General features: G+C 44.5%; 1 protein-coding gene across 13 annotated transcripts in view; it reads right to left on the bottom strand.

The window, feature by feature from the left end:
* The window catches only part of Map4 (microtubule associated protein 4), a 133,227-nt gene that overhangs the window by 2,609 nt on the left and 104,698 nt on the right, over positions 1–25,920 (bottom strand). For 4 of the 13 annotated variants that reach the window (XM_057766360.1, XM_057766356.1, XM_057766359.1 and 1 more), the window contains exons 9-17: positions 17,800–17,903; positions 16,145–16,366; positions 11,630–11,801; positions 11,074–11,133; positions 10,706–10,986; positions 9,106–9,219; positions 7,117–7,209; positions 3,860–3,941; positions 1,539–1,651 (exon numbers count right to left, since the gene is read on the bottom strand). In XM_057766360.1, the coding sequence (XP_057622343.1) occupies positions 1,539–1,651; positions 3,860–3,941; positions 7,117–7,209; positions 9,106–9,219; positions 10,706–10,986; positions 11,074–11,133; positions 11,630–11,801; positions 16,145–16,366; positions 17,800–17,903 (1,241 nt within the window). The remainder of the gene's footprint in view (positions 1–1,538; positions 1,652–3,859; positions 3,942–7,116; positions 7,210–9,105; positions 9,220–10,705; positions 10,987–11,073; positions 11,134–11,629; positions 11,802–16,144; positions 16,367–17,799; positions 17,904–25,920) is intronic. The other 9 variants (XM_057766364.1, XM_057766366.1, XM_057766361.1 and 6 more) reach the window with 6 other exon arrangements.

Below are 25,920 nucleotides of genomic sequence, written 5' to 3'. Positions count from 1 at the left end.
CGATGGTGAGGTTTCATATACAGCCTCCCAACCCAAACCCTCAGCTCTAACCAGGTTCCCAGACAGAAGCTGGTGGTGGGTTAACGACACTCTCGGGAGTCTCCTTATGGAACTCTGTCAATCTCACCAAGGTTGATACCAAAAAGGCTCAGACAGCACAACCAGTGACCCTGAAGAGCAGACAACAGTAGACTAAACCTGGCTGGGAAATAGGGGTACCCCCTGCCATACCAGAACCAGTGCTTAGAGCACCCTGGGCAACTAAACAGACACCCTGCCTGCTCATCTGTGTGGTAAGGTCCCCTCATGGTACAGCATCTTTTATGCTGGGCATCGTTCTCGGCACACGGACACACAGTGGAAGCAGGAAGAAGGTATCCAAAGAGGTATGAGCCAGGAACATTTATCTCAGGGCCTTATGGACCCAGGAGGAGAATATGCAGCATGGGTCAACCAGACCAGTGGGAGCTTAGTTTCCCAGAAAGCTGACAGTGGAGACAGTCAAGGAACAGACAGGGGGGTAAAGAGGAAAAATAAAGTAACATCAAACTTGGCACAAAATAGCCGGTGTGTGATCCTTTTTCCCCCTAAGACAGGGTTCTCTGTGTTGCCCTGGCTGTGCTGGAACTCTCTCTGTAGACCAGACTGGCCTCCAACTCTGCCTCCCAAGTGCTGGGAATCAGCACGTGCGCCACCACCGCCTGGCTGAGAAAAGCCTGTGTGTGAATCTTAGGGTACACTCACTTCCTGTTGTGACCATGAACCAGACCCCAAATCTGTAATGTCCCACTCAGACAAACTGAAGTCTGGTAGGTCAAATTCTAAAAGCAAGGTTTCCAAAAACATTAACTGAAGTGGATCGAGGGCCGGAACCAGCGGATAGGAGAAAAGTGCAGTGTAAGAAAGCCCAGCACTCGGTGTGAGTAGAGGAAGCTGCACAGACCTTGGTTCCTGCCCCTGCTCATTTTCCCTGAGTATCAGTAGCAGCTTCATGCTTGGGAGCCTGTAGGGCCACTACCTGCGCAGGTCTCCCCACTAGCCCATGACACAGAATGAGAGATAGATGGAATCTTGGCACACAAAAGGTCTCACAGTACTGTGGAAAGAGGAGAGGCCCAGCCAATGTCAGATATGAAGTTTGCCTTGGCTCTGATGCTCTTCCAGAGTCTGGGGTAGGGGAGGCCACAGCAGGACCTCTGTCTCTGGCAGCTACAATGACAGCCAGGGAACTGTGTGCAGAACGCCAGCTCACCTTCTCAGCTGTGTCCCAACCCATATTCCATCAGAAAATGGCTGGAACGTGACCCAAAAGAAAGGTCATAGCTATCAGGAGCAGACACTGCCACCAGCTGAGAGGTGGCTGGGGCTCTGCCTCCTCTGCCTCACTCTGGACTAATGATGGTGATGGAGACATCAATGGTGTGACTAGACATGTGACTTCTGAAGACACTGAGGGGCGGTGACAGGCCTGCTAAGCCCCACTAGAACTGCTCGGGCCCCATACCACTCTAGCTATATCCTGGTGACCCAGTTACTACCTTCACGGCACCTCCTGCAGGCAGGTGGCCCACGTTATCGAGGGATCCCACTTTGGCTTGGGCCTTCTCCTTGAAGTTCAGCTTCTGACTTTCAATTTTGACATCTCCTCCACCTGAAATGACAAGAGCTAGTCACTGAGGGTGGCAGAATATACCTGTAAGCAAAGCCAGGAGCCTAGAAATCGGAGCCTGGTCATGGGCGGCTTTGTGTCCCTTCTAGAAACAAAGAAAATGACCACACCAGCTCCAGGGTGATTCTGAGGACAAAAGAGACTGTGGCAATACCTCGCTTGGAGGAAGGCTTCTCTCAAACCGTTAGTGCAGGCCCAGCCTGATGCGGCCTTTTGACTCTCCAGATCCCACAATCTCCTAAGTGCCCCATCAATCATGACTCTAGGTGATTGACAGCAGGGGAGGGGGCATACTGACTGAGCCACTGAGTGAAAGAGGGAACAGTAAAATACAAACGGAAGGCTCGAAGTATGAATTGAGAAAAGGCTAACAGGGTCCAGTGCTTTCCGGCTGGTGTTGTGAAGAGCCGTGGGGCTGCGTCCCGCCACCCTGCTAGTTTTACCCGAAATAATTACAGGGAAACCGTATTCTTTTAAACACTGCTTGGCCCATTAGTTCTAGCCTCTTATTGGCTAATTCTCTCATCTTGATTAACCCATTTCTAATAATCTGTGTAGCAACACGAGCTGGTGGCTACCAGGGAGATTCTTAACCTGCGCCTGTGTCCGGTGGGAGAATCATGGTGACTGCCTCACTCGGCTTCTTTCTCCCAGCATTCTGTTTTGTCTACTCCGCCTACCTAATTTTCTGTCCTATCAGGGCCAAGGCAGTTTCTTTATTAATTAACTAATGAAAGCAACACATAGAAAGCAACACCTACATCATTTCCCCTTTTTCTGTTTAAACCAGGTGGCAGGATGCAGCCCGCCGCTCCTCACAACAGTCTGGGAGCACACTGCCAGGCTAGGGCTCAGGGGAATTGTGCACCAGGCAGGAATGACCCCCGATCTTGCTGTCCCTTTCCAGGTTCCCCACTGTAGAGCTAGCCCTGGCAACACTAGGCCTTAACTCACTTGGTGCCATTAGGGCAAGAGCTATCTCATAAATGAATTTTACAGATAAAAGGGGAGGGGGTAAACAATTAGTTAAAGACCACATTGTTTGGATTTCCACTAAAGAATGTTCTAAATTGGATCCCACAGTTTCAATACTTGAAAGGATGAACAGGAGGACTGCTAAAAGTTCAAAATCACCACAACAAAGCCAAGAAAGCAAAATAAACTACACTGGAACCTGCTGAGGGAGGGATTTTCTGTGCCTTTGCTTGAACTGGCCCGGGAGCCAACCATAGGAGACATCAGCTCTGGAGCATCAGAGCATGAGCCAAGGCAATGGCTCAGGGCCATACATGTCTCGTGGCCACTGTCAGCGATGTTTCCACAGGGAAATGCCACTGGTACAGCTACCACATACTCAGGTTAAGACAGCATTTCAAAAGCTCCCTTTCTCCTGTCAAGGCTGGGGGCTCCATTTGTTACTGGATCTGTGATGAGTCTGGACTACCACTCCACTCCACCCCTTCAACACCAGCTCCTTGCATGCTGATCCGGGAGGCTGGCCCAGGCCAACAGCGCCAGGCACATAGCCCACACAAGATTGTCAGGGACAGGATGTGTAAATATCACCAAGGGAACAGCTGTGAAAATGGTCTTAACAAACTATTTCTCCTCCAATAGAAAGGCAGAACCCAGTTACTGTCTCTGCCATGGTTGGAAAGCTGTGTTGTTTCTATCAGGTACCCTGGATGGAAGAAAGATTTTCTTCTTTGTCATGTGCATGTAGTGTGCATGCATGTATGTATGTACAGGTGTGTGGGTTCACATGCTCACAGAAGCCTGAGGTTAAATGTCAGGAGACTTCCCTGCAGGGTCTCTCAACCTAAGACAGAATTCACAAATATGGCTTCTCTAGTTTGCAAGGTAACTCTGGGAAGACTGTCTAACCTTCCAAGCACTGGAATGACAACTTAGCTACTATGCCCAGTGGGCATTTATGTGTATTCCGGGGATCGCAAGTTGGGTCTTCATGTAGCATGCACTTTAACTCCTCACTCTAGAACTGGCTCAGACATTTTTGTTTTCTTGTTGTTGTTTTGTCAGGGGGTGGAAGTTGATTTTTGGTTTATGACACCGCTGCCAGGTTCTGGCTCAAAGATGTCATGAAATCTGTCACAGTCAGAGGCCACTAAGATGACCTCTGAAGGGTCACCTCCCACGGGGAGTCTCGGCACAACAGGCAGGGCCACTCACCAGGCTTGTGCTTGATATTTGCTTTGGACCCACACTTGGAGGAGACCTTGGAGATGTCCACTTTCTTGTTTTGAATCTGAACCTAAGCAGAAGAACAGAAAGCAAATACCCTCAGAGAGAAGACACAGGTCATGGATGCGTCCAGCCCATCTTCATGAACTCCCTCAGTCACCTCCATCTCAGGTCTGCTCAAGCCAAGGCCACCTCCTAAAGTCTACTGTGCCCTGCTCTTAGCTCTGACCCCACCCCCAGTGCCCAGTCTTCTTTTACAGCCTCCAGAGCTGCTCCTCTGGACAGGTCACAAATACCAACATCAAGGTGCTCCTAAAATGCCCTTACCTATCAACTCTTTGTCCATAGAAACTTAGACTAACATTGAATTTCCTTCCAGCACTTTTCAATGCATGTTCCCCCAAACAATTGCACAGCCATGCATGTACGTGGCTCTGGACTCCTATGGGCTTCATTATACAATCAGTCTCCCAGGAAAACAAAAATGCACAAAAGGGCCACACAGTGATTTGTACTCTGCTGCATACACATCTAACACATGGCTACTGCTCAGCACTGAGGTTATTTTCTATCACCACAAAAGAATTATCTTTAAAATGTCGAATAAAGCTGGGCGCACGCCTTTAATCCCAGCACTCAGGAGGCAGAGGCAGGTGGATCTCTGTGAGTTCGAGGCCAGCCTGGTCTACAAGAGCTAGTTCCAGGACAGGAACCAAATGCTACGGAGAAACCGTCTCGAAAAAACAACAACAACAAAAAAAAATGTCGAATAAAGTTAGCATTAATGGCAAAACACTTTTATGACAAAAGATATATTTTTATTTTTGTGTTTGATTATTTTGCCTGCATGTTCCATCTTTGCACCACTTGCATATCTGAGGCCCACAAGGCCAGAAGGAGGAGTCAGTCAGACACACACACACAGACACACACACATACACACACCGTTGTCAATTGTCATGTGGGTATAGAGCAGGCCTTGAATCAAGTGCTGGGATTAAAGGAGTGTGTCGCCCCATCAGACTCTTGTCTATTCCTTAAATAATATGTTGGTATGTAACCAATCAGAAACAGACACTCTACCCTGCTGTACTCTGAGTTTTCACAGGCCATGGCTGGTGTGACATCCCCCCACTCCAATACACACTGTTAAAATGAACTGCCCACAGGTCTGAGCAATTACTCTCCCCCTCAAAAGGGTGAAAGAGAACCCAAACTGCCATAAAAATCTTCAGTTAGGACGAGATAAAGAAGCAGTGAAACATAGGACAGATGGATGCACGACCTCCTTTCCGTTCCAGTGTCTCTGGATACGCAGTTTCGGGACATCTGGGGGTACTATGCCTGTGATTCTAGTAGTAGGAGGTAGATACAGCAGAAAGCTAAGTTTGTGACCCTGTCTCCAAAAGAAAAATAAGTAGATGAAATACTAACTATTCATTGTTCTGTGTAGCATTTGCACCACAGTCTATATACTGCATAGTCTGCTGTGATCTTCCAGGGTTGCCTAGTTTTGTTTGGGTAGGTTAAATGCACTTTTTAGGAGGCTATCATGCTGGGGATGGAACACATGAACCCATGACTGTGCAAACACTTTAACAGATAAATATTTCGAAACCCCAAAACACTAAAATTTGTTGCACACAGAAATAACCCAATTCCCCAAAATTCCTGTTCACTCACATTTCTATCCAGGCCAAGAACCCAAAAATAAAAGCTACTGGCATCAGTGCTTAATCCGGCCTCAGAGCCAGACTCCTAAATTATATATTATCTTCCAAAGTCTTAACTCACTGCAGCCGAACTCACCCCACACCGCTAGTAAACTGCCAACTCTCAATTGGCCTGGAACACTCTAACCTACCACAAAGCATTCTGAGTCTGCCATAAAAACACTGAGTCAGGTGGTAGTGGCGCACACTTTTTTTTTTTTTCTTGGTGGCCGGCACTCAAGAAGCAGAGGCAAGGGCCGGGCGGTGGTGGCGCATGCCTTTAATCCCAGCACTTGGGAGGCAGAGGCAGGTGGATCTCTGTGAGTTCGAGACCAGCCTGGTCTACAATAGCTAGTTCCAGGACAGGCTCCAAAACCACAGAGAAACCCTGTCTCGAAAAAACCAAAAAAAAAAAAAAAAAAAAAAAAAAAGAAGCAGAGGCAAATGGATCTCTGTGAGTTTGAGGCCAGCCTGGTCTACAGAGTGAGTTCAAAGACATCCAGGGCTACAGAGTGAAATACTGTCTTGAAAACAAAACAAAAGAACCACAGTGAGTTTTAACTGGGAGGAAGTATAAGCAGGTGGTTGACTAGGGGAACACTCTTGGCTGCATTCCTCAAAATAAAACTTCTGGGGAGTGTTTGCAGAGCTGGGCAGAACGGCCTGAGTATCTGGGGAAAGCAGGAGTGCAAAGGAGAAAGGAAAGTAGAACACCCCAATTCAGGGTGGTGAACTGAAGACAAACCAACATGGGCCAGTCTCCCTTGAATGGGGGGTAAGGGCAGGGGTCATGTAGGTGGCTCAGTAACATGCCCCTGGTACAGCTCTGCATCTTCCACTTGCTTAGACACCATCACAGGAACAAGGAGGAAACACCCACTGAATGGCGATGACCCCTTGAGCTGTTTCTCTAGATCAGAACCTCACTGTGAGCTGTAATCACCAGCACCCCCAACACATGCAGAGAGTTAACATGAGCAGTGCTGTGATAAACAAGGAGGATGTTTAGATGGAACAGACAAAAAGAAAGGGGACTCAAAGGAGAAGACAGAAAGAAGGCAGGCGAGCAGAAAGAAAGAGAACACAAAGGAGAATACAGATAGAAGCAAGAGTAGTAGGTGAAATGCTAGTGAATACTAATTTTACAATGTCAAAGATTCAAGCACAGGACAGGATATGGGTAACTGCCTCAGGTCAGGGACTCCCCCAAGGGATGCCCGGGCACACAGCCAAATCTGTACATCCCAAGTAATGAGAGCTTCAGCCCTCAGAGCAGGTCTCTAGCTTAGCCTCCCACACATGCTGGGGAAGTGAGACTACCCAAGTATCACTAGCCATGTTTTAGGGGATCATTAGAACACCCACAAAATATACACAGGCCTCTAGCTCCCATCACTTGGCTGAACTGCTTCTTGGCAAAGAGCCCAACCCAGACCACTTGTGATCGTGTCCCATGAGGGAAGGCAGCCCTCTTGCCGGGGTTTCCCACAGAGGCTACACCTCAAATGCCAACTGACCACAGCTTATACTTACATTGCCACCTCCAGGGACATGCTTAATATTGTCCTTGGAACCACACTTGGATTGAATATGGCTGTAGCTCACTTTTTTGGAGACTATCTGGACCTGGAGTGACAGACAACAGAAGGAGAGAGAGAGAAAAAAAACAAAAAACAAAAAAGACAAAGGGAAAGGGCCAGTTAGAACTTACACAGAACAGGTCCACATGTGATCACAATGTCAAAGAGCACCCTTAAACTACTGTACACACATTTGTTAGAAAACTGGTTGAAAAACAAAGGAAAAGGAATGGGAAAGAAAGAGAGAGAAAGAAAGCGACGAGAGAAGCTACACAGTGACGTGCGGCTGTCCTCACTGCTCCTGGGCTGCGCTTGTAGTTTCTAAGACACATACAGCACCAGGTCCCAGATGCCCAACACAAATATTGTCCCAACTTCTTGTCCAGGCCCTCCTCTGGAGAGTGGATGCAAGGTCTCTTGCTCTTTTCAGCAAGGCTATTGATGCTCTGAACTAGTTTCCATCTGGGTCCTGGAACTTGCAGCCAGACTCAGCCCTGGAAACAAAAGATGCTCTAAGAATTGTTGGGCAGCTGGCGAATGGCACAGATCTGATAACAACAGGAAGGAAGACACACTGTTCATATAAAAAAAGCCAAATGGTCACAGAATCCTGAGCCTGACACCAGGGGAGCACAGGCCACAGACTCAGTAGCTGGCACACTTCACCCATCTGTTTCAGGCTTTCAAGAACACTATGTGATGTATGAAGAGGGACTTCACATTCATGTTTTGTTCGTTTGTTTGAAATAGGTAACTTCTTCACTATATAGAGAAGCAGGCCCCAAATTCCTGATTTTCCTGTCTCACCAATAATTGCACTATAAGCAGCAATCTGGCTTTATACTTCTGTGAATACTCTAGCTACAGAATCCCGTACCCAGCGAGTTGCATGTACAAACAGAACCGAAGAAAACAGTGCTACAGAGATGTACAATTCAGCGGCCACAACCGTGCTGCACTGCAATACCCTTGCCTGAAACTGGGTAACATACAGACTTCTTCTTTGGTTCTCAAGAATAAATGGTTCCAGGCCTTTTCTTCCATCTCCCTCTCCTCAGAACTAGAAGATCTGTGCAAATGAAATATGCTGTGTTGTCTACAGAACACAGAGACCACTGTGAGGAACTCTAATTCAGATACCTTACCATGTTCTTTTCATTTCTTAACTCCCATCAACTCCAACAGTGGATCGCTGTTAGTAAACCAGAGTGAGCTGGAAACCATGGGACTACAGTTTTTAGTGATGAGCCACCACAAGTTACAATGCAGCTACCATTGTCTCATTATCCCCATCCTAGCAGTTCCTGGGGTTCACAGACTACCACCTATCTTGGTCCCTAAGGGCCAGAGCTCAGGCAACCCAGCTGCCTGCTACAACAGGCAGCACAAGACTATTTGTCAGTGTGGAAATGATAACAAAGTTGGGGTCTTAGTCTTCCAATGCCCTTCAGCAGACACTGCAGTTTGGGTTTAAAAGGCATCTCCAGGAAATAAAAAAAATAAAAAAGACCCAGGACACAGTAGCAGGTTTTTTTTTTTTTTTTTTTTTTTTTTTTTTTTTTTTTTTAGAAAAAAAAAAAATGTCAGAAGACAGGGGTGGCAGGGCTCTGGGCCACTGCTTTGTCTTCTGAGGAAGAACCTAGGAATGAAGGATGCTTTCATACTAAATGAGCTTCAATGCCAAGGAAGTGACTGACAGTTTGCAAGTTCCCGTCATCAGGTTGAGTAAGTAGCCCCCAATGGGGGATGAGCTCGCAACTTGGTTAGCTTTCAGGGTTGATATAAAAGTTGCCTGATGGCCGAGTCATTAAGTAGAGGAAGGAACACAGGAAGAAGCAGGAGCCAGTTAAGAACAGGAGCAAAAGCAGAATAGAAGGGAAAATGACTCAGGCTAGAAGAATGATGATTCCACCTCAAAGAGGTAAACCTAAATAAAACTCACTTTCCCAGCAGGCGGTCTCTGTGCACTCGCAATGGAGCCAGCTGCTCTAGTGACTGTATTAGGTTCGGGCTTTCCAGCTGTGGCAGCTGCCTCTGTTTTTTTCTCTATTTTGGCCTGGATGGAGATAAAGGTGGGGGTGGGGGGGAAGCAAATTTCAAACAAAGATGAGAGCCCAAATGCCAAGGAAGGAAGAAGTTGGGATGAAGAACAAAACATCAATCAATCAATCAATCAATCAATCAATCAATCAAAAAACCCCCCAAAACAAAGGCCAGGATGCCAGGCAGAAAGAAGCAGGTCAACCTTGCCCCTAGAACAACACACTCCTACGCTAGCTCCTCAGAGATCCCTGAGCAAGGTGCACAGGAAGAGAGTCTATGGCCAGACTGAAACAAAGAGGAGATCATGCATTTATGGAGAGAAGGATCAAAGGCTAAGATCAAACTGGTGTTTTTTGTGAGCACGTGTGTGAGACGCCCTCTTGAACACTCTGCTCTCCAAGCACTGGTCACGGCCGTAACTGAGACTAACTGCTGCCGGCTCAGGTGAACTTGGCTGCCAATCCTTCCACATTCTGGGTTCCCAACAGCTGCTAACACTGAATGCATCGATCTGTGATCATGCAACCAGAATACTCTTTTAAAAAACGTTACTTATTGTTCATGTGCATGTGTGTATATAACACTTGCAGCACATGTGTGGAAGTCAGAAGAAAACCTGTAGGAGTCACTTTTATCTCTCCATCACAGAGTTTCTGTAGATCAAATTCATGCTGTCAAGATTGGTGGCAAGTGCCCAAAAAGGGCAACATTTTTCTTTGTAGTCTTGAAACTTGCTACGTAGACCAGACTGGCCTCAAACTCAAAATTCCTCCTGCCTCTGCCTCCTCCTGCTAGAATTAAAGTTCAGCTACAACACCCAACCTCAGAACTTTATTACTGTGAAGTATGTGATTTAGAAGCCCAGTTCACTTCACTGCAGAGCTTCCTTTGTACACCAGAGGGCACCTCAGTTTCCTTTCAGACAGACTCATATAAGTAGTGTGTTTGTGAACTGGGCTCATGTCCAGTGTCTCTTACCCTCATAGTTTTTTTTTCTTCTTTTCTTTTTTCTTTTCTTTTTTTTTTTTTTTTGGCTTTTTGAGACAGGGTTTCTCTGTGGTTTTGGAGCCTGTCCTGGAACTAGCTCTTGTAGACCAGGCTGGTCTCGAACTCAGAGAGATCCGCCTGCCTCTGCCTCCCAAGTGCTGGGATTAAAGGCGTGCGCCACCACCGCCTGGCCACCCTCATAGTTTTTGAAGCTCTCTCTCTCCCTAACCACTGTGGCAGTCGGCTCTCATTATAGTGTGCTCACATCCACAGAAGACTCTACCTCCCGATGGAAAATGTAAACTCAAACCCCAACACACTGAACAGAGCTCTTTGTATCAATATGGAAAGAGAAGGAAAGAAAAGCAATAAGCCCAGGCTACCCTGACATTGCAGTGTCAAAAGCCCAACTGGAATACCCTGGTACTGAATGCAAGGTCCTAAAAGCCCCTTTAGGTGTGGATGTGGCAGAAGAGAAGCAGAAGTTAAGATCCCCAAGCTCCTGGACTCACCCGGCCCCCTCCAGGCTGGTGCTTGATATTTTCTGTAGAGCCAATCTTGGAGCGAACATTCTTCAGATCCGGGGCAGAGGCAGTGGTAGCCAGGCGGCTCAGCCTGGGTGCAGAGGAACTAGGCTTAGCTAAGGTAGGCTTCTTGTCCACAGAAGGCCGGGCAGGTGCAGATGTGGGCTTGACTCGAGTGGATGTCATCCCTGCTGGGGGTGCTGCCCCAGTGGGAGTGGTGTTCCTCTTCACAGAACTGGTAGAGGTGGTCTTTGAACGACTCAAGTCCGCTGCAAAGAAATGAGAAGTAGGTGGAGTCCATGGGGAAAGTGGGGAAGGGTAGGTTCGCTGGGCTTCCTGAGGTGAACTGGTATTACCTGGTACAGACTTAGCAGTCATCCTTTTGACATCAGCAGGTTTCCCCTCAGTCTTAGAGGCTGCACAAACAAAGTAGTATATTTAACAAGATGACCAGTGAGATCAGAACCCATCTGACAACTACAGATGCCCCCTTTGAGTCAGTGACTGTGCTCGTTTCTCTGACACAGAAAATTAAATAGCCACATGAAGACTATGTGCTCACAGTATATAAAGCCAGTACTGTATCCCACTTCCAATAATGACTTTTGCAAAGAGTCTTAGAAATATCTTATCAGCTGGGTGGTGGTGGCACACGCCTTTAATCCCAGCACTCAGGAGGCAGAGGCAGGCAGATCTCTATGAATGAGGCCAGCCTGGTCTACAGAGTGAGTTCCAGGACAGACTCCAAAGCTACAGAAAAACCCTGTCTTGTAAAACCAAAAGAGTAGCTTATCAGATATGCCTATGATATTAAATTACCCCCCCGCCTCGCATGATGAAGATTGAACACACTGGAAAGCCCTACTCACCCTCCATTGGTTACCATGGCAAGATATACTATGCAGTACTCACAGGTAGGCCTTTTCGGCAAAGGCGTGGCAGGACTTCTACTGCTTGGCCCAGTTGAGGGAGATGTGGTTTTAGGGACAGTTGGGGTGGTTTTAGGTCCAGGTCTGAGGGCTGAAGTGGATGCAGGTTTGGAGGGTGAGGTCCGCTTTTCAGGAGTCTTAGCCTCTGTAACTGGCTAAAAATGGGAAAGCGGAAGTAAGAGCTACAGGTCAGTGATGGCCCCACATGGTTTTATAAGAATGCCCAGAAAATAGGGGATGATATGGACCCTGCAGTGAGTGACATGAAAATACACGGTTCTCAGTCAGGCATTCCAGATGATTTGGAAAGGTGTTTGATGCTTGTGACATCAGCACACTTGGCTTAGGTGAGAAGACGGAGTTTGAGGTTAGCACAGGCTACATAATGAGTTCCAGAACAGACTTGTGCACAGAGCGAGATCACAAAATAAAAACAAAACAACAAAAAAGACCTCAAGACCAAGTGGCCAGGTAGGGAGCACTGTGTTCTAAGGTTAGGAAACGGGAGTCAATCTACACCAATCCAGTGGGAGAGATAACCCCAAAGGGCACATCTTACCACAACCTACTTTTACTGGAAACTTTAATAAACATAAGGATCAGAAGCTAAAAGTTATGTTTAGTCATGCTTTTGGTTAACATTTACCCAGAACAGTGGGACAGAGCATCACTCTTGAAGGTGAGTAGCTACCGGTCAAATCTGAGCCAGAACCTGAGCTATAACCTGAGTCTAGTTCCTAAGGGAGAGTGTACTCTTGGGAAGATCACTGGGTCCCTGTATGCTTTACTTCTTTATCTGAATAAGAATCAGAACACAGCATTGCTGCAGCCCATCTTTGATGATGTGGTATTAGGGAGCTAGAAGACAGAAAGACAGCAGAGAAGTGACAAGAAGGGTCAGGCCTGACCCACACCAGGCACAGGATAATGTTCAAATGAGGGTCAGTTAGAAATTTAGAACTGGAGACGGGGAGAAACAAACCAAAAAACAAAACCAGCTCTGTCTACAGAGTTAGTTCCAGAACAGCCCTGGCTATACAAAGAAACACTGTCTCAAAATAACAACAACAAAATTTCAGGTTGGTATCCTATCAAAACTGCCTATGGAGAATCTCAAGGTCAAAATCAGGGACCTGTATCTTTTTCAATTTGCTCTGAAGTTTCACTATAATGTCTTTTAGACTTCTGAATACATGTACCTGCAGCACATGCCTGCCTGATGTCCATGGGAGTGAGAAGAGGGCTTCACTTCTCTTAGAACTGAGCAGATGGCCGGGAGTCACCATGTTGGTGCTGGGAATTGAAATCAGGTCCTTTCAAAAGTTACAAGTGGTTGGGCGGTGGTGGCGCACGCCTTTAATCCCAGCACTCTGGAGGCAGAGGCAGGAGGATCTCCATGAGTTCGAGGCCAGCCTGGTCTACAAGAGGTAGTTCCAGGACAGGCTCCAAAAGTCACAGAGAAACCCTGTCTCGAAAAACCAAAAAAGTTACAAGTGCTCAGGGCCATCTCAGTGCTGGCTCAGAGGTTAAGAGCACTCTGTGCTCTCTTCTGTAGGTCCTGAGTTCAATTCCCAGGAATCACATGGTGACTCACACTGTAATGAGATCTGGTGTCCTCTTCTGGTTTGCAAGCATACATGCAGGCAGAACAACACAATTAATTAATAATTAATTAATTAACTTTTTAAGAAAAATAAAGAGCTGGGCAGTGGTGGCACACGCCTTTAATCCCAGCACTCGGGAGGCAGAGGCAGGTGGATCTGTGTGAGTTCGAGGCCAGCCTGGTCTACAAGAGCTAATGCCAGGACAGGGTCCAAAGCCACAGAGAAACCCTGTCTCGAAAAACAAAACAACAAAAATACAAACACACACACACAAAAAAAGAAAGATTAAGCTACAAGTGCTCTTAACCACTAACCATCTCAGCAGCCTGTGTGTGTGTGTGTGTGTGTGTGTGTGTGCATGCACGTGCCTTGATCATTTATGTGTAGGTGCCTGCAGAGACCCATTGTGGATGCTTTGAACCAAACCTAGTTCCTCTGGAAGAGTAGCATGCATTCTTTAATCCCCAAGCCATCTCTCCAGACCCTGGTCAAAAAATGATGACCAGGCAGAGCACGGAGACACCCATTTTTAATCCTAGCACTCAGAAGGCAGAGGCAGGCAGATCTGAGGCCAGTCTGCTCTATGCAGTGTGTTCCAGACTTGCCAGAGCTATACAGTGAGACTTGGTCACAAAATAAAACTAAACAAAACCATTCTGAGGATCAAACTAAACATCATGACTATGATTAAGAAAAATCTAGGAGAGTCCTATTATTTTGCTAGTAGAAGAAATAATGAAAAAATAATAAAAGTTACTTGTGGTACAAATCACTGAAGAGTGTGACATCTGTCTACCAGACCTCAGGAAGTTGTGGGGACAGACTGCCCTTTTAGCCACAGTTAAAATGTTGGTTCCCATTTTGTTTTTTAAACAGGTTTTCCTAACTCCAGTTTGCTTCTATAAATCTATACTTTAAGGGCAATGGTGGTTTAACTAGACTTTAGTATACCATTCTCTTAAAATATTTTAATCTGTCTTTATCTGAAAGACAAACAACAGGAACACTTACAGTCCTGTTCCCTCTTTTAAACTATGCAGTTCACATTAGCCTTGACCAGCAACCTGCATGCTGGGCTTGGTTAAGTATATGCCCCCATACTTAGCTAAATGTCACATTTTTAAGTCGGTTGCCTATAAATTCCTGTTGAAACACCACATAGTAAAAAACCATAAGAAAACAGTGTTGTAGGGGTCCAAACATCAGAAATGGGGTTAGACCTAGGCTCAAACCTGCCTCTGTCACTTACTGGCTTGGATTTTATTTAGGAAGGCAACTTGATTGAGTTTAAGCTTCCAGAATTAAAAAATAAAGCTAACAATGTTTATATTATGGATGGTTGGGAATATTCAAGGAGTTATATGTATCAAGAAACTAAAAAAAAAGAAGAAAGAAAGAAACTATAAGTATAGTTGGCAGTGGTGGTTCAAACCTTTAATCCCGCACTTGAAGGGATTACTGAGCTCAAGGCCAGCCTGATCTACAGAGTTCTAACAACAGCCAAGGCTAAAGGGCAAAAAGAAAGAAAGAAGAGACTTGTATACAACAGTTACACATCTCCTCATCCCTGTTAGAAGACTGTTTACAAAGTCTTAGTGGGGACCCACTGCCCTCGTTGCCAGTCACCTTCCTTCTTCCCTCTTAATTAAATCGTTTCCTAAAGATCCAGAATGGGAGCCAACTGGTCAAATAAAGTTCATAAATAAAGTTTTATGGGCTGGAGAGATGGCTCAGCGGTTAAGAGCATTGCCTGCTCTTCCAAAGGTCCTGAGTTCAATTCCCAGCAACCACATGGTGGCTCACAGCCATCTGTAATGAGGTCTGGTGCCCTCTTCTGGCCTGCAGACATACACAGAGACAGAATATTGTATACATAATAAATAAATAAATAAATATTTAAAAAAAAATAAAAAAATAAAGTTTTATGAGACAACATCATTTCTAGTCTAAGACAGGATTTCTCAGCTTCTTAGCCAGGGTTTCAATTTTAGACTACAAAGCCTAGAGCTGCTTTACAAGATTAAGTAGAACACTACCATGTTAACTTGGGAATAGTTTCCCACCATGAATTTAAAGACGCAATAGGCTAAACTCAAGGCCCTTCTCAAATAATAAGAGCTTAGGGAAGGCAGCAGCAGTCACAGCAGCCACCTTGTCCTCCTCCAGAAAATCAGGAAAGCCAAGTGACAGGACACAATGTGACCTGGACAGATGAGCATCACAGGTAGCCCAGTGATGAGTGGCCGAAAGCTGAAAGCAAACCAAGTTGTCACATGATCGATCCTGGATCATGCTGAGCTCAGCTGGAAAGGTCAGCATGCTGCTAAGTAACAGAAAAACTTTATTCTGCAGGATGATTAAAGAGAAAGGCAAACAGGAATTATGCTCCACCCCAAACAGTATCTGATAAGTCTGTGAAGTACAAGAAACTGATCAAAATATATTAGTAGGTGAAACATAAGGAACAGTTAAGAAAAAAAAAGAAGTTGGGTGGTGGGGGTGCACACTTTTAATCCTAGCACTCAGGCAGAGGCAGTAAGATATCTGAGTTCTGAGTTGAGGCCAGACTGGTTGACAGAGCAAGTTCTAGGACAGCTAGGGCTATACAAAGAAACCCTGTCTTGGAAAAAAAGGAAAGAAAAGAAAAATTAAAAAGGAAGAAGAATGAAGTAGATGAAATACTGCTTCTGATCAGGACAGACAAAGGCAAAAAGGGTAAAAGGTTTTGAAGTTCTATGATCTCACCACTGGGCACCCAAATAACTTTCAAAGCACCTACTTCCCCTCTCCTTTCTCAATTCCATCAGTTCAGCATCTGTAGCAAGGGCCTATCTATTGATCTGAAACTCAGAGAGGGAATCTTTTCCTGGCACAGCAGATGGGTAGCTGCTTACCTTTGGTTTCACGTCTCTTGCAGGTAGGGAGGAAGGCCTGGCAGTAGCAGTGGCAGCAGCAGGGCGTTTGGGTGGGGTGGCTGGCACTGAGCCTGAAGCGAGGCTCATGGGTTTTTTATTCAACCCACCAGAAGTGGTGGGAGCTGGCTGCTTAGGGAGAGAAGTGGACTGTGTTTTGACTTTCGATGTTGAAGTCTTGGCAGGCTGAGTGGTGGCCAAAGGCTTTAGGTTGATGGTTGTTTAATTTTGAATTTTGAATTTTTAAAGAACATCAAACACACAGACAAGAATAAAAACAAATTAAAATAAAGTATTAACTGCAGAATTCAAAGTAAATTATAAGCAATGAGGATTGATGCAACTGAAAATAAGCATTCCTTTCTTCTGAGCTCAGTAAAAACCAAAGTGATATCAAGATGGAGATAAAGAAACCATAATTTTTTTTTCTTTATTCTTAGTTGAACCCAAGGTCTTAGGCATGCTACTTCTGAACTATACCCCCATGTCTGTGGAAATGCCTTCTTAAATCACAGCACCACAAATTCCAGCAGTTTGATTCCTAGACAATTAATAGCTTTGTATTACTTAACTTTTAGTGGCTATAAGAATTCTATTAAGCCGGGCGGTGGTGGCGCACGCCTTTAATCCCAGCACTCGGGAGGCAGAGGCAGGCGGATCTCTGTGAGTTCGAGACCAGCCTGGTCTACAGAGCTAATTCCAGGACAGGCTCCAAAGCTACAGAGAAACCCTGTCTCGAAAAACAAAAAACAAAAAAAAAAAAAAAAAAAGAATTCTATTAATAAGCCAGGTGGAGGTGGCAGATGCCTTTAATCCCAGTACTCGGGAGGCAGAGGCAGGCGGATCTCTGTGAGTTTGAGGCCAGTCTGATCTACAAGAGCTAGTTCCAGGACAGGCCCCAAAGCTACAGAGAAACCCTGTCTTGAAAAATAAATAACAAAACAAAACAAAACAAAAAAGAATGCTACAACTAAAGCCATTAGCAAGTGATTAAGTCATGGCTGGCTAGATCTTACTTCACTCAGGAAAAATAGGATCTCGCTATATTACCCAGGGTGGCATACAGCTCACGATCCTCTAGCCTCAGGTTTCCAGACTGCTGAGATGACAGGTATAGGTACCACAACCTGCTTTTTGTACCTATGTCTTAACCAGACAGCTTAACTAAAACTAAAATGTGCCCCCTATGTTCTATCTGAAAACCTTCATTTCCTTTTCACGAGCAGATTTGAGAGTAAGTCTAAAATTGCTTTCTGTTGTTAGTAAGAAAAAAGAAAGTCATTTATATATCAACTATGGTGGATATATCAAGACCTGGTCTGAAAAATCCATGAGTGCTGTGCTTGTACTTAGGAAGTACAAGACCATCAGGTCAATCTTTAGCACAGACAACAAACAAATACCTAACGAATATTTTACATAGATATTCTGTGAAAGTGCAAAGGCAGAAGATTCTAACCTTTGGGATAGGCTGTATGAGAAAATGAGAATATCCTTTTTAAGAACATCTAAATTTGAAGGAAGACAGGATAGCTCAGAAAAAAAGAAACTGCATTCATGATTCAAGCAGTAACAGCAGAAGGTCCTGCTTTTAAAAATTACAGAAAAGGATAACCACCATTCATTCAAGCACCTACCTTTGCTTTCTTTTCTGGGCTTGGTGGGAGTTCCTTGTTTGGTGGGGTAGAGATGTCATTTCCTGTCACACCCACAGCAGTCTTTTCTTCTTGCCTGGCTATTCCTACAGAGAGTCAATGGGAATTAGCCTAAACAAATGTGTTTTCACAACCATTTTAAACATAGAAGGCTCGGCTGAGAGCCCCGCAGGGCGATGCTGCTGAGGGCATCGTCCTGCGCTCCCCGGATCACAACAATTCTAGGAGCACTTCTGTGCTCAAGCAAGCGAAGGAGGAGTCCCCGTGATGACTGGTGGGAGAAAACAGCCTTAAAAGTTTGGTCTCTTTTCCCTTGACACCAACAAAGAGCTTCTGTCACCTAAACACCTACTCCCTGAAAACAAAGGGGACAAAAAGCCCTTCTGCTATAGTCTATCCCTGGAATAAAGGTTGCTGAGATGGGGCAAATGCCAGCTCATTTGATGTCTGGCCTTACTTCCTTTCCCTCTACTGTAGAGAACCACTTAGAGAGGGGTAAGATTAGGCTGCTCTATTTCTAAGAGTGACCTAGATTTCCAACACGGCTGAGACCCACAGAAAATAAAAGTCATCAGCCTAAGCTAGCAAAACTCCTCTCCATAGAGGAGATACTTCAGATGCTAATGAGCGTTACCTAGTAGCACTATGATACTACCAAATGTGGAGCCCTTATGTGGAGAAGATTTTCTGACGGGTACAAAACCTGGAACCACAAAAAATTTAAAGAAAAGCAAAGTCATAAAATCCAAAGACAATTGCTAAACAAAAGAAGATAATTGACCCTCACCTCAAATACAAAGAGATTATATAAATAACTCCTACAAACCATGAGTCCTGTTTTGTTACAAGATCTCAAGTAGCCAGGATTGGCCTAGAAATCACTATATATATGAAGATGATTCTGATTTTCCTGTCTTCACCTTCTGAGTGCTGGGATTACAAAGTTGTACTGTTATCTTTATGTGATGGCAACCTAGGCTTTGGGGATGTTGGGTGTGCATAGTATCACTTGAGCTACAGGCCCTGTATTTGCTTCTTTTTTTGAAGACAGGCTCTCAGATAACATATGCTGGTCTTGAACTCCTGATCCTCCTACTTTAATCAACTGAAAGCTGTGATTACAGGCCTGAGCCATTATACCTAGGCCCAGTTATCACTAAGTCTTTTTTTTGTTTTGTTTTTGTTTTTCGAGACAGGGTTTCTCTGTGGTTTTGGAGCCTGTCCTGGAACTAGCTCTTGTAGACCAGGCTGGTCTCGAACTCACAGAGATCCGCCTGCCTCTGCCTCCCAAGTGCTGGGATTAAAGGCATGCGCCACTACGCCCGGCAAAATGACCAAATGTTAATTGTACATCTTGTAAAAATTTTGTCAGCATGGCAGTACACATTTGTAATCCCAGGACTCAGGGGGCCACATATTCCAGGTTTTCCTGCTGAAATAGTGAGTTCAAAGACAACCTGCCCTACAGAATTGAAACCTTTTCTCGCTAAGAGAAAGAAAGAAGAAATTAAAACAAGGGGCTGGAGAGATGATTTAATGGTTAAGAGCACTGGCTGCTCTTCCAGGGGTCCTGAGTTAAATTCCCAGCACTCACATCGTGGCTCACAACTGTCTATAAGTGTTGTCCCGTGGGCTCAGATGCCCTCTTCTGGTGTGCAGACTTGTAAGCAGACAAAACAGGCATATACATTATACAGATAAATAAATAAATATGTTTAAAAATTTAAAACAATAAAAATGGGGTGCAGTCAGCAAATCAAAGGCAGGGATGGATGTATACAGCTCAGCAGTAGAACACTTGTGCTGGGTTCCATCCTTTAGGGTTATCAGTGAATTTGGCAAAATGAGCAGAAATTATTCAGTTATATCATTTGAATAATAGTGAAGAATGACTGGAAAAGAATAGCAGATTCTCGGAAGGACAAGGTTTAATAATGAAAAAACCTGGGCATTGATCGCTGCTACCCTCAGAGTCTAGAGCTGAAAGAGGGCGTGACTCTTTCACGAAATCATCAAATGTGCTGGATTTGGCAAAAGATAATAGCATAAAGAGTCAAGAAACTAAGCCATGTGTGGTTGCATCCATCTTTTATCCTAGCACTCAGGAGGCAGAGGCAGTTTAGTTTGAGGCCAGCCTGGGCTACAGTGCAGCCAGGGCTATTACACAGAGAACCCTGTCAAGAAAAGCAAAACCAAAAAAATTTAAGGAACTTAACTGAGAATTCCAAATAAATAATTCATATCTAAACTTTTTTTTTCTAGTTAGCAGGAATGTTTACAAAAAGAAAGATAAAGCCGGGCGGTGGTGGCGCACGCCTTTAATCCCAGCACTTGGGAGGCAGAGGCAGGCGGATCTCTGTGAGTTCGAGACCAGCCTGGTCTACAAGAGCTAGTTCCAGGACAGGTTCCAAAAAACCACAGAAGAGAAACCCTGTCTTGAAAAAGCAAAAAAAAAAAAAAAAAAAAAAAAAGAAGAAGAAGAAGAAGAAGAAGAAGAAGAAGAAGAAGAAGAAGAAGAAGAAGAAGAAGAAGAAAGAAGAAAGAAAGGTAAAAATCTTGAAGCAGAAGGGGACTGGACACTCCACAGTCTTTCAGGGAATGAGTGACAGTGTATTTCTGACGAAAGCCAGAGGAGATATAATACAACAGCAAGTGTTTTCTGAATGCTAACAGAAAATGGGTGACAATGGTTAACAGTGACGACAAAGCTATCCAGAATAGAAGAGACAAATTCTTAAGTTTACTTCAAGGATAAATAAGAACATTTGTTATCTAATGGACAGACTTGCAGAGACAGCTAACAGAAAATCTCCCAAAAGATAAGATGTAACAGGAGGAGGCTTTGGAATTTCTACAACAAAAAGGCATAAATATTATAGACTATCCTAAGCCATATTTTATTAGCATAACAAAAATTCTAATGTCTTATGAGGCTTAAAATATGAACAAGAAACAAATCTGACACCTTTTATGCCTCTGTTAGTGTGTGTGCAGATCCGTATGACATATTTGTGTGGAGGCTGGAGGCCTGAGAACAACCTTAGGTGCCATCCTCAGGAATATTGTCCACTTCCTTTGAAACAAGGTCTCGTTGCCCTGAAGCTCACCATTGGACTATAGACTACCTGGCTGGTCACTACTTCCCCAGCACTGGGATTGCAAGTAGGCATTTCCCCATGGATTCTAGTGACCAGACCAGGTCTCCATATACCTGCTTTACCTACTGTGTTATCTTCACATCCATAGTACATTTTATTTTAAAGTGGAGTTAGGTGCTCAAAATATAGCTCATCAGTTGTGTGTTGGCCTTGAATGTGCAAGTCTTAAGTTCCTCTGCAGAAAGTCAAAATGGGGTGCATCAAGGATTGTAAGCGGAGTAAAAGTTTAGTAGTTTATTTAGAAACCCCGTCTTGAAAAACAAAACAAACAAACAAACAAACAAAAAAACCCCAGGGGCCTGTAAAATGGCTTAATAGATAAAATTATATGCCCTGAAATCCAACAACCTGAGTACAATCCCCTGGAACACCTGATGAAAGGAGAGAATGGAGTCCTTCAAGTTGTCCTGTGGTTACCACATGCATGCTCACAACTGCCCAAATGCTCAAATCCCCAAGTAAATAAATGTAGTAAAGTGGCTCTGAAAATAATTTACGACTTTTATTTTTGGTGCACACTGTGTGTGTGTGGGGGGGGTATGAGAGTGCTAGCTCATGCCTGCCACTGTGTGCCTGGAGGGAGGTCAGATGACAATGGTTCTCTCCTTCCACCTTGTGTGCGCCAGGGACAGAGCTCAGGTTGTCAGCAATGTCTTTATCTACTAAGTAAGACATCTCATTGGGCTTTGTTTTGTTTTGTAATAAAACTTGTAACTGTGTTAAAGCAACTTTTTTTTTTTTTTTTTTTTTTTTTTTTTTTTTTTTTTGGTTTTGCGAGACAGGGTTTCTCTGTAGCTTTGGAGCCTGTCCTGGAACTAGTTCTTGTAGACCAGGCTGGCCTCGAACTCACAAAGATCCGCCTGCCTCTGCCTCCCGAGTGCTGGGATTAAAGACGTGCGCCACCACCGCCCAGCTTAAAGCAACTTTTTGATGTCTGATTTAAAATTCTAATACTGTATTGGAGCAGGCAATCACTCTCCTATATTTAGCATGTAGGTTCTGGCTAAGTTCAAGTGGAATTTAGTACTTAGAGTCCTAGCAATAAATTCTGACCTGCTGTGTCCTTTTGGCCCTACTGAGGCTCTCAATCCACATTGCTATTGCTTGGAGAATTGAAAGCAGTTTCTTGGATTACTGAACATTCCTAGCACTAGGTAGGAGCTAAGTAACAATGTACTCCCTCTTGAAAACAAAAAGCAGCCCCTGGACTGTTCTCTGGCACGTGGGGTGGGCTGCTGATCTATTTGGCCTTGTTCTGCTGCTGGGAAGGAGGTAGGAAAAACCCTCAAAACTGCCTCTGGGTAGAAAGGACTGTCAGACAAGTAACTCATAGATATCCATAACACGATTACTTGGTGATGACAGGGGATGGATGGGCCTCCCTGCAACTGCTACCATTGTGAATGGGTCAGGTCAACAGCTGCTTCTGCTGGAATGCAACAATGTGTCAAAACCTCTACCATCACAGGCAGATGGCCCAATTCTGGGTATATGGAGGAAAACAGGGTTTCAACTAGGATTTTACTAGGATTTTACTAGACTTCCTTTTTTCTTATCAAAAACAAACAAACATCCAATTTATTTCGTGTTTATATGATAGGGGGTACCAAGGTATACCTGTGGAGGTCAGGAGACCATTTTAGGTGTCTGCCTCACTGTCTCATCAGTCCTTTCTAGTCCTTCTGTGATTCCTTCTCCTCCTTCTTACTACTACTATCACCTAGTTTGCTAGGATTCTAGGTGCAGGTCTCTCCAGGAATACAGAAGAAATAAAGAAATATCATTGGGAACCCACTGCACTATTCCATAGATCCTGAGATTCACAATAGAACTGCTATACTACGAAAGTTTTCTTTTGGGGCTGGAGAGATGGCTCAGTGGTTAAGAGCACTGACTGCTCTTCCAGAGGACCCGGGTTCAATTCCCAGCACCCACATGGCAGCTCACAACTGTCTGAAGATCAGTTCCAGGGGATCTGACACTTCACACCAATGCACATAAAATAAAGTTAAATAAACCATAAAAATATTAAAAAAAAAAAAAAGAAAGTTTTCTTTTCTGTAACCCAGGATGGCCTTAAATTTGTCATCCCCCTGCCTCAGGCTCCTGAGTCACTAAACTTCCTGCATCAATCATCATGGTGGAAATACAATTGTTTAACCTCTTCCAGTTCACCCCACCTACTATGAACAAGGCAATATCCTGATGTAAACGACTTTGGGCTGGGCTGTTTGCTGTCCACTGGCAGGGAACACAGTAGTTAGCAATCAAGAAATTTTTTAGTACAGCATTCCAAACTTAGAAGACTTGAAGATTTCTAAGTATTTTCCCCATTTTCCCCCCTAGATGACAACAAAATAATTCTGCCTCAGACAGGCAGAAAAGGAACGTATGTACTGGGAGCAACAGAGAATCCCCAGCAATACATATTAGCTACAGCCTGAATGTACGCATCCTTGAGTTGGTTTCCATGAGAGTCTCCTATGCCCTGAATATAAATAGTCTTTAAAATGAACAAGGCCATCTTGGTTTTGAACTACTTTCTCCTTCCCACTGCTTCTCTCTTTGCTAGGCAATCACTCTGAACTAATAGAAATCCTCCTGCCTCAGTCTCTCAAGTGCTGGGATTGGAGGTATGCACCTCCACACCCAGTACTGGCCTCAAGCCTTTGTTTACATGGGTTCCTTTATCTGGAACTTTTTACCTCTGAACTGTCAGCAATTCTATTTTTAAAAACTCAGGATTAAATGTCTTCCCCTAAAAAATGTTTCCTGAGTCACAATCCCACCAAGCCCTTGACTAGGTGGTTTAGTTGCTTAAGAACAGTAACAATTTCTGGTGCCCAGACAGTGACTGACGAACGGTAGGCATATTAATCAATTACCCTTCATAGCTTAGGGCCAGGATTCAGACATTCATAGGTGAATGAGTTAGTGCATTTGTCAGTCATTTAGAATGGTTTTCCTGCCAACATGAACTTTATTAGTGGGAACTATAATGAGCTTGTTCTAAAACTAATAAAATTTTACAAGTCACTATCCTGCCAGGCTTGGAAGAAGATTACAGTTAGTGTCACACATTGAATTCAATAGTTTTGGTAATTTCCGATGCCATGCCTAGTATGTATGTGCCTGAAAAGTAATCTCTTCTACCAAAAGGAGGAGGGAAAAAAGGGTGGGGGGGACACAATTGAAAGGGGAAAAGAATCAAGTCTCCACTCACTACCAACTAGAAGGTCCACAGCACTAACTCTCCATGACATGACCACCATGGGTTTCTGGGGCTCAAATGACAGAAGAGGGGATCTTACCGATCAGGACTTTCTAATTTAAGTCCTGCTATTGCTACAAGTCTGCAAAAGCCCAGGACACCTGGATTCTTATAATTCTGAATATAAGAGACCACAGAAGAAACACAAGCTTTTGTACCTCGTCCATTTAAAACAAAGACAAAAAACTTGCTAGTGTCCTGAGATGGTTCCTCAGATAAAAGTGCTTGTCACACAAGTCTGACAAACCTAGAATTCAATCCCATAAACTCAAGTAAAGATGGAAAGACTGGATTCTGCCCAAAAGTCATGGTACATGCCCACCCCAATTATTTTAAAGATCTCATGAAAATGTATTCAAGAGAATATTGAGAATGGGTCCTAGGAAAAGTGCTCACTTAAACAAAAACACGTCTTTTAAGTTCCCATTAACATCCTTATGATGTTTGTGGTCAAACTAAATCCAGGAAAAAGCCAGCGTTATTTTTTAGACCACCAACAATGCCAGCAGTGGGTGTGGAAGGGAAGAAAAGGCACTGAAGAGAGCACAGAAGGCCGTCACACAGAGCCGGCAGCTCAGCCTCTTACTGGGTCACAAGTCTCTCCTCTCCTCAATTTCCTTTCTTCTCCTTCTTCCCATAAATCCTCAAAATACATGCACAAAGAAAAAACTAGAAGCATGATATAGTCAAACATAAAGGACAGGGGAAGAATATTAAATAGTCAGGTATAAAATGCTCCTTTTTAACTTTAACAAAAAGTAAAACATCCTCCAAAGCAGAAGGGAAACCAGCTTCCACCCAAACTGTGCAACTTAAAGGAGGTTAGTACTGATGAATCTAAACTAAACACTGTGAACCTAAACAAAGTGATAGGTTTTTTCAAGCAAGTAAATCAATCAATGGCAGTGGGACGGTCTGAGCTCAAGAATCATCTGGTTCAAACCAAGATGAGAGGGGTGGGAAGATGGGGGAGGGGATAGGGAGGGTGGTGTGAGGTTAAGCAGTTCTAGTTTTTAAATGTCCACTACTCCTGCCCCCAACCCATTGCCAACCTAGCCAGTCCACATCCAGTCAGACATTCAGATTGACACAGCCAGATTCACTTTGTTCTCTTTTGCCTCACTCCCAGCAAGCTTCCAACAAGGGAATTAAGCTTTCCCCCAGGCAATCCCACCAGGAGTAATGAGCTGCTGATGCTCCTGTCAGTAACCTATCGCTTTGGCTCCTTCCTCACTGTCTGCTTGTTCCCAGTGGAGGCAGAATTTAGAAACATACCATCACGTGGGGTCTCTTCGCACAGCAACAATGGAGTGCTCTGGGTTGCAGTGACCTCAATTTCTTTCTTCCCTGACAGAGCTGTCTGTCCTGGCTGTTTCTCACTTCCCTGGCAGATGGAGGAACATGAATCAACTCTTGCCTTACTGGTATCTTCCTGCTCTCTTTCCTTGCTGCTTCCTTTGGAAATCTGTTCCAGCTTACTGGGGAGATAGACCCCAGTAGTGTCCGGTTCCTTCTTTCCAGAGCTGCTGTTGTCCTGGCTGAGGACCAGTTCTTCTCTCTTCTTGGCCACTGGTTCCTCGGAGGTTAAATGAGTGGGTACCTCTGAATCAGGCAAGCGGGGCAGTTCCCCAGTACTCAGCCTGCAACTAGCTGACTGCTCCTCGGCCACAGTCA

The sequence above is a fragment of the Chionomys nivalis genome, chromosome 4, assembly GCF_950005125.1.
Source record: "Chionomys nivalis chromosome 4, mChiNiv1.1, whole genome shotgun sequence".
NCBI lineage: Eukaryota > Metazoa > Chordata > Mammalia > Rodentia > Cricetidae > Chionomys > Chionomys nivalis.
This window is presented reverse-complemented; position numbering and strand designations above follow the sequence as displayed.